The following is an 8,847-nucleotide window of genomic DNA, read 5'->3' on the forward strand; positions in this document are numbered from 1 at the left end:
ATGAAAAAAAGCCAGAACCACACCCGCCTACAGTGCCCACAGCTTGTGGAAGGCAAGGGCGTGATTGGATAAGCATCACCATGGCAATACGATGACGTCTTCATCCCTTGCTCTCATTGGAGGAAACCCCGTGGGCCTCAGTCTCTGCAGCGTTCCGCTCAACCAAACTACCACCATAAGTCCGCCTCTTTTCCCCGCGCTAAACAGCCACAGGTTTACAGCGCTTACTATTCCTGTCAATCAAATGTGAGACGGACTTCTGATTGGAGAGTCAACACTCAGATGACTCTCCCCCCACACCCCCCTTTATTTTAGCAGTTCAGTTCGGTTTTTGCTGCTGCCGCCGCCGTTCTTCTCCTTTCTAGCCAGTATCGCATAACGGAGCATTTTGGGGAGCAAATTTAGACTTCATTAGGTCAGCAACAGTGAGTATTTATTTATTTTTCCTGGCAAATATACGGTTACTGGTTGATTGCTTAAGTGACACGTTGTGGGTTCGTTTAGGCTTTTCTGGAACTAGTGTGACATTTTTTTCTTAATGAAAGGAGTGGCCGTTGTAGCCAGCTAGTTCTTTTGCTAACTCGCTAGCTAGGTGCAGCAGACAGCTTTGTGGCGGGTTCAATTGTGAGACGGGCTTGCCAGTAGATCTCCTACTTCCGATGCTCGCAGCAAACCGCAGCTTTAAAAGAACCGTATAGCGAGATGAAGTTTCTTTACTGTTAACACTACAGGTTACTTATTCTTTTGGATAGGAAATTTTCTGTACGCTAAAGCGATTTAACGCGTTCAGTTTGGAAAAATTGTGCTATTTTAAACCATTTTTACGCCCCGTCATGATTATCTTTGGGATATCTTGCCCTCCAGCTGCATATTGATATGTCCCATCGTACTAATTGTTAACGTCTTTTCGCAGCTTGTGGGGATTGCCACCGTCCATCCCATCCTACGGCCATTCTAAAGCGTAACAGTCCTCGACTGTCACCCTCCCGGGATTTCTCATTTCTCGCTTCCAATAAATATATAAACTATGGCTAGAACGGATCTTATCCAGAAAGCCAAGCTGGCAGAGCAGGCTGAGCGCTACGACGACATGGCAGAATGTATGAAGGCTGTTACAGAGATGGGAGAGGAGCTGTCAAACGAGGAGAGGAACCTGCTGTCCGTCGCCTACAAAAACGTGGTTGGGGCGAGGCGGTCCTCATGGAGGGTGATATCCAGCATTGGACTGAAGACCGAGGGTTGCGAAAAGAAGCAGCAGATGGTCAAAGAATATCGCGAGAAAGTGGAATCAGAACTGGATGAAATCTGCAAATGTGTTTTGGTAAAGTATATATATTTTTAATTGTACTTAAATTTTTTTTTTAATCGCGCAGCATAGCCCATGTTGCTTATATGTGAGATGGAGACCACCGTCTTGGAATATGTACTCTGGAAGCTAAGCTGTAATGTCTTACTGCTGACTAAATTATAATTATTGTAACCAACTTCAGTCAGTGGTGACTAAAACTGCAGTGTTTCTTTTTTTAGAATCTACGTTTGCTCTTGAGGGGAGTGGCAAATGCTTGATGCATTTTATTGTAAGGAGAGATTTCTACCAGATTTTTTTTTTTTTTTTTTTTTTTAAGAATGCACTTAATTAAGCAAATAGACTTAACTTTTTACCTTAGATCTAAATATTACACACACGCACACACACTTTAATTTTGCTGATGAATTTGTGTGCATTATTTTTTTTTTTTTTATTTTTTTTTTTTCTTTTTTATAAATATTGAACAGTTTAGTCAATGCTCTTTCCTGTAAGTTGTCCTGTAAATATGGAGTCTAAAACCAGTGGGGACAAGGAAGTATTATGTTGTCCTCCCACTGTTCCTGTCTTTTGGGAATCTGGATTTCAAACAATGGGCTTAAACTTGTGAGGGTGTGCTGTAACTGAGGAAAGGTCAGATTAGCTGCACCAAAAAGGTGTGTCTAAATGGGTAAAGGCTTAACCTAGGAAATGCACTCAATGTATGCTGTAGATGATAGTCAGTGTAGTCTATAATGTTATCGGTGCCATTTATACATGCAGAAATGCCTGTCTTAAGTCCAGCTTGTATAGATTGGTTTAAAAAAACAAACAGACAAAGAAAATGTCATCCTCTGTTGTGCAAGTCCACCTATTAAAACCAGTCCAACTAAATACCTTCTCAGACTTTACTTGCTGCATTTCAGGGCTTATCATTACAGAATTGCTGGAGTATGCTTTACTGCTTAACCCAGTACTACATCACAGATTGGTCCTTTACATTGTTTCTAGCTGGCCTTGATAATGGATAAGAGGGGTCAAAGTGAAACCTTAGTTATAAGATTGAAATAATTTTCCTGAGCTGATGCCTTTTTCAAATGTGTTGCAAAGCAGCAGGAGGCATTCATTTTCCACCATCTTCCATGCGTGTTCATGAGGATGTGCGCTTGCATGGCAGTGACTCAGCTTTCAGCTTTCTCCCTACTCAGTCTTGACTGAGGGTCTGTCAGCAGAGAAGGGCGTGTCAGTGCTCATGCCTTAACTTGTCTGCAGAAGCCTCACAAGTTGGTAATGCAGCCACAAAGAAGAGCAAAGACGGCAATAGACGAGTAAGCTGCTTATGTGCCGCCTTACTTGATTTCCTGCACAGTGACAAGTGCCAGACTTTTCACTGTGCAGACAGCAGAGGTGTGGAGATGCTCTGCTCCAGTTTTTACACATGTGCATTTAGAACTTTAAGACACAACTATAGGCTTGTCAGCTGAGGAGATGCAGACTATTGAAAAGTTTTAAACACGAAATTGTACATAGTCTAAAAAAATTAAACCCTTCAGCAGAACTCTTGATTTCCAGCGTAGGCATCTTTGACACATTGTGTTATTTTGCCTGATTATAACCTTTAAAAGTAAAGGAAACACCCTGCAGCTAATAGTGAATTGATAAGGGATCCGCCCATACTCTGAAAGCACATCAATTCCCATTAAAAATGTGAAGGCACTGGCACAGTTGGGATTAAATGTAACAACAGTCTGTGTGTGTGTGTGTGTGTGTGTGTGTGTGTGTGTGTGTGTGAGAGAGAGAGAGAGAGAGAGAGAGTGTGTGTGAGCACTGGTGACTGAAATCAGAGCTTTGTGTGAAAGCTCTGAAGGGAAATGCACTCCTCTTGTCTATTGTGTAGAATATGCAATGAAAGAGGAATGCTTGGCACTTGTGTGTTTCAGCTGAGCTTGTGTTTGTAAATGGCGGGAGAGTGGTGTCTGGACCGTTTGTTTGAAAACGGTTTAAATTTGTAAAACTGAAGTTGTAGGTAAAATTGATGTTTGTCTACAGAGTATCAAGCTTTTCATTTAGTCAAACAGTTAATCTGCACTTTCAATCGGTTAATCCATGTGAGTTTCACCGACAGATTAGCCAAAGTAATCCTCTATGCATATCCACTCAAAGATGAATGACTTGGCCTAGTTTAATCATCACAAAGTTGGGGAAAATGCTGTTAGGTGGCCGAAACGCAACAGTTGATAGTAATTTAACTTGGAAATGGAAGCTAGTAGCTAAATGCAATATTTACACAAAGCAAGGAAATTGGTAAATGGAAAAATATGCAAATACAAATTTAAAACTAACAGTTTAAAAAGCTAAAAATAATTAAGGTTTTAAGTAAAATGTAAGCAAAATGGCTAGATGTGGTAGGTAAGAATTTCTACATCGGTCTTTGTTGCAGATGAAGGAGGGTAAAAAGGAGTCATTTATGTCTCAAGTAACTAGTTATTTACTCAAAACTGCAAAAAGTAGTTTGTAAGTACAGTTTTTAAAGCTTGACATGTTTTTACAACCAAAGCTTATTGCTCTAGACAAGTAGTAAGTTAAAAAAAAACCTTTTGGCTTTATTTAAAAATAAAAAGTAATTAGAAAGGAGAAGGTAGCTGTAAACTAGCCATTGAGCATCTGGGCTCACATTCCCTTCTCTCGCAAACTTTATTCAATTCCAGGCAGATTCTCAGCTTGCCAACTAGAGATGGACTGCATTTGGTTTTTTTTTTTTTTTGTAAATTTAAATGAGTATGCACATGGAGCAAGTATGGGTCTTTTCTGAACTGTGTGGTTTCAAGTAGTAATTATGGGAATGATGCAATGCAGCCAGAGCTTGTATGTTTCCCTAGACTTTGCTCATGGAATTTCTGTGGGGATTGTGGCATATGAAAAAATCAAAAATTTTATACCGTTAAACCAATATACCTCTCAGCAATAGTCAGGATGGAGTTTGTTTAGGCATCACATACAGGTGGAGAAATGATCAGCTTGTAGTTTCTGCTGTTACCCCAGTATGTTATGTATAGCCCACACAAATGGTTAACTTGTGTTAATGTGGGTTGTATGTAGATTTTTTTTAAATTTATTTTTATTAAAAGAAATAAACTTTGGGCACCTGATTTGTATATCTAAACTACATCTGATATAGTTACGGTATCATCTAAACTGTTTAAATTCAGATGAGGTGGATTTAATTCGTTTGCTTTGTTATCCTGGCAAATATGCTCATTGTTAGTCTTTAGCGTGTGTGTTAAAATGGGGGGGATTTGGGGGGGCGTGCGAATGGACCATTGTAATGGGAGTATTGTAAAAACATATTACCATGTAAAATATCTGAGGAAATCTCTAGCCTATAAGCATTGCCATTTTGAAACAGCCATGGCATTGCTTATAGGTTAGAGATTTCCTCAGATATTTTACATGGTAATAACGGCAGTGTCAGCAATAAGACGTGAAACCATGCTGCACAGTCCTTGCACAAAATGTAAGTATCTGGGGCAGAAGACAGCTGGGGACACACCAGAGGCCTGGCCTGGTTCTGTGCAATTTGGAGCAACTTCAGCTGAAATTACCACAAAGTAAAATGATCCTTCAAAATGACAGTGTGAGCATATGCACTTGACTCCTGATGGATGCAGAATGTACTCGTAAAGAGCAAAGGGAGGAGAGCTTTCTAATGGATGTAGGCCAGCATGACACTTGGATGAACCATCGCTCATCCAGTGGTGTTGAATGTTGTGGTCCTCATACCTTTTAACTTGGGGCTCAATAAATGACATTCGTACTTAAGTTTTGCTGTTCAGTATTTGGTCTGTAAACTTGAAATTGATCTCACATTTATCTTCACAGAAACTGCTGGATGACCATCTAATTAAAAATGCTTCAAATTCAGAGAGCAAAGTCTTCTATCTAAAGATGAAGGGTGACTACTATAGATACCTTGCTGAAGTTGCCAGTGGAGAGAACAAAACAAGTGAGTTAACATCAGTACTACAGTTATTTTATTTTCACACTAGCGTTTGTAAGTTTTCATTTATTTAAGTTTACAGTTCTGCCTCCTGCTGAAAGTGGAGTGTAGTCTTTAAGTTGAACAATTTCTGTTCGATGGATTTGTTTGGGAACCTTGATAATTATACAAATGATTTTATTTTTTCCTTTAGATACCATTGAAAGCTCACAGCAAGCATACCAGGAAGCATTTGACATCAGCAAGGCTGAAATGGAACCCACACATCCCATTCGTTTGGGCTTGGCACTTAACTTCTCGGTCTTCTTCTATGAGATCCTGAACTCTCCAGAAAAAGCCTGTGAATTGGCCAAACAGGTACAGACCTTAATAGTAATCTGACAACTAATTGAGGTCTTAAGTTGTAAACAGCTGAAAATGGATCTGTTCTAAGTGTTGCTGTTTATCTTTGCACTTGCAGGCATTTGATGATGCTATTGCAGAGCTCGACAATCTACAAGAGGAGTCCTACAAAGACAGCACTCTTATCATGCAGCTCCTCAGAGATAACCTGACAGTGAGTGCTTTACTCTTTTGGCATAAAACAGTTTTCACTGAACTGAATGCATCATGGTTGCTTCAGTGTCATGAACCTGATGTTCAGCCATACCTAAAATATCGCTGGGCAGTATTTTGAATTTGTAATTCAAGTTTCAAGCAAGAAGAAGGCAATCATTTTTTGTGTATCACTGTGGTTGTTGGTCTTTGTGACTTTGGTGCTGAAGTAACACTTTATAAACCACAACACTGATGTGTTAAACACTAAGTCACACTAAGGCAAGGTAACAGCTTAACACTGGTTAAGCTCCTCCTACTACAGTAGTAGTAGTTTTTATTTATTTTATTCCCCCCTCCCCCCCCTCCTCCTTCCCTGTACAGGAGACATCTCATATGTCGCTTAAAGATCTATATCATATATTGCCATTGAATGGTGTGCACTGACTCTTACAAAGACTCTTATCCTTCAGGCACACACTTATCGGTGGCCACACAAATATAGAAACATCTCTTTAGGAAAAGTTACAAACATCTGAAGAAAAGACACACAACCTGCAAAAATTAGACATTTAAACGTTTCCTTTAAAGAAAATTGACAAAGTATGATCACGACTATTAAGGATGTCTTAAAGCAGTGCTGTCACTCAATTTGCAGTTTCAGTGATAACCCAGACTGTTAATTTGCATTGAGATACCTATACAACTGAACTTTGCTTGGTCACCTGCCTTATTTTTTTTTTCCAGTGTCCCATCCCAATGTATGACAAGGAGTGTTGTAATTAAACTTTTTTTTTTTTTTAAGGTTTGTTTGGAAAAAACAATCCCTAGCCACAAATATTTAAATACCATTGCTCTTTATCCCGAGTGACAAATCTGCAGTGTACAGATCCTTTTCGATGAAAGATGCAAGCATAAGCATGAATCAGCTATTTTTGCACATGCACAGACTTCCTGTGGTTATCCAACCAGTCTGTGTGCTGAGGGGAAGAAGGCTTTCTGTCACTTGACAAGTCAATGTAGCAAAGGCCAGAGCATGACTTGTCTTTGGCGTATGCATGTTGTGTGACATTGCGGTTATAAAGTCACGATTACTTTTAATTGGCTTAAAAGAAACATGTCATTCTTCAAAACTGTATCCCTTCATGGGAAAATGGCTGAGACTGTCAGGTTGCATGTTCGGTTAAGTGTTGGACACCACCCCAGCCAATCAATTAAAAATGCATTTTAACAGTGTCTGTTTTTTAGTGTGTACGGTACATTTTCATTAAATAGATCATAATCTGCGAGTGAATCTGGATGTTTGCCTGTCTTAAAACACTTTCTCTCCCATAGTTATGGACATCGGACAATGCCACTGAGGAGGGAGAGGGAGAAGAGGGCTCCAAGCCATCGAACTAAGAAGCCCAAGCCCATGCTGCTGGGGTTGACTCCAAAAAAACTAAAAGGAAAAAAAACAACTTTTTATACATCCTTCATTCCTTAAAATGCTCCACTTAAACATTCTACCATGAAAACATTGCTGAAAACGGTTGTGTAATAATATATGGGGGGGAGAAACGACAAAAACACACACTTGATTTGGGCACAAAAGAGAACCCTCCATTCCTTTACTTTGTGATCTCAGCCATCCCCTTTGTGTGCAGTTTTCCGTGATTGCTAGCTCAACATGATATCAGATTCCCTACCTCAATTAGAGGCAAAACAACTGGAAAGCTAAACTTCATAAAATGGAAATGGTTGGATTTTGTTCCAATAACAAATATTACACACATACTAATTTCCTTGTATATCTTACTGTAGTACACCTGTCTCTACACAGCAGTTTTTATTTTTTTGGCCTTTAATTTTGATAGACGCAGTGAAGAAAGGACAGGAAAGCGGGGGCAGAGAGAAGGGAAGACATGCGGCAAAGGGCTGTGGGTCGGACTCGAACCCGGGCCAGTCGTTCTCAGACTTGCAGCATGTGGTCGCCTGCTCAACACACTGAGCTAAACTGGCGCCCAGCAACAGAGGTTCAACTTAAAGTATAAATTTTATACTGCAGGGAAATCCAGTGCGATTTACATGTTGGTTGGTTAAACCCTCACTTTATCCTGGGTCTGATGAAGCATGTATACCTAGTGGGTAAAGGTGGGCCTTGTGTGATCATATTCAGGGACAATAGTCATGCTTGTCTCTTAAACCTTGTGGTGTTGACACGCTTATGATGTTCAGGAAGTGTGTCAAGTTGTTAATGCGCATCACTTCCTTTAAACCTCTCTGGTGTGGCGAGAGAGAACAGCGCTCAGAGGCAGCCAGCTTGTGGATGTCGAGGACTCTGACGTCCACTCACTAGACCCCAATGGACAGCTGGTTGAATTTCAGTGAACTTGTTTTTTTTTTCATCGCTCATACACCGTGATGAAGCTTGAAGGAGTTTCCCGTAATGTTCTTAATGCATCACTGTCTTGATACTTGATGTCCACTGGGAACTAGTTGGACTTTATTTTCTCTCGTTGTAAATTTCACGTCACAGAAGGAAAACCAGACTGAGAAGTGGATGTTGAAGTAGATGTCCACACTCCAGTCTGTTATATTCTGATTTATTTATAATGTCAGTCCTCCTCATCCTCCAGCAGAGAGGCCACCTTGATCTTCTGGGTCTTGTGCATCTTCAGACTGACATGGAAATGGCTGCTGTAACACAATGTCCAAATGTCAAGTTTATCCATTTCTAATGCAAGTTTGTACGCATCCTACAAAGGGTGATTTGTTAGTCTGTCCAGTGATTGTCACTAGAGATTTGGACCACTATTTTGCTATTCATTCAGTTGTAGACCCCCAGAAGCCTTGTTGAACAGTCTGTTGAATCTGTATGTATCAGCTATGTTAACATAAATAAAACATTTTATAAACCAAGTCCAGCCTTTGCCTTTTTTTTATTTTTATTTTTTAACTTGGTGCTTAAAAATTCCTCATTTTTCCTTTTGTTTATAACTGTACTTTAATCCTACAGGGAGTTTTGTTTAAATCAATGAAAAGCAAACTT

At 39.9% G+C, this 8,847-nt stretch overlaps 1 protein-coding gene across 2 annotated transcripts; it reads left to right on the plus strand.

The window, feature by feature from the left end:
- Positions 1 to 274: 274 nt before the first annotated feature.
- Positions 275 to 8,717, plus strand: LOC116334714 (14-3-3 protein beta/alpha-1-like). 2 transcript variants are annotated; one of them, XM_031758226.2, is made up of 6 exons: positions 275 to 425; positions 914 to 1,321; positions 5,165 to 5,288; positions 5,476 to 5,639; positions 5,743 to 5,838; positions 7,152 to 8,717. In XM_031758226.2, the coding sequence occupies exons 2-6, from the start codon at positions 1,028 to 1,030 to the stop codon at positions 7,215 to 7,217; spliced, it is 744 nt and encodes a 247-aa protein (XP_031614086.1). In that variant the 5' UTR covers positions 275 to 425; positions 914 to 1,027; the 3' UTR covers positions 7,218 to 8,717. The 2 variants fall into 2 exon arrangements, with proteins under 2 accessions (XP_031614086.1, XP_031614087.1); XM_031758227.2 differs by having other exon boundaries at positions 302 to 415.
- The last annotated feature ends 130 nt before the right edge of the window (positions 8,718 to 8,847 follow it).

This window comes from Oreochromis aureus, linkage group 19 (genome assembly GCF_013358895.1).
Source record: "Oreochromis aureus strain Israel breed Guangdong linkage group 19, ZZ_aureus, whole genome shotgun sequence".
NCBI classification, from domain to species: domain Eukaryota; kingdom Metazoa; phylum Chordata; class Actinopteri; order Cichliformes; family Cichlidae; genus Oreochromis; species Oreochromis aureus.

Excerpts from the sequence above, each read along its gene's own strand:
- LOC116334714 (XM_031758226.2), top strand. The coding sequence starts at position 1,028 with ATGGCTAGAACGGATCTTATCCAGAAAGCCAAGCTGGCAGAGCAGGCT. Across the intron at positions 1,322-5,164 it reads AAATCTGCAAATGTGTTTTG|AAACTGCTGGATGACCATCT; the intron begins GTAAAGTATATA and ends TTATCTTCACAG. Across the intron at positions 5,289-5,475 it reads CAGTGGAGAGAACAAAACAA|ATACCATTGAAAGCTCACAG; the intron begins GTGAGTTAACAT and ends TTTTTCCTTTAG.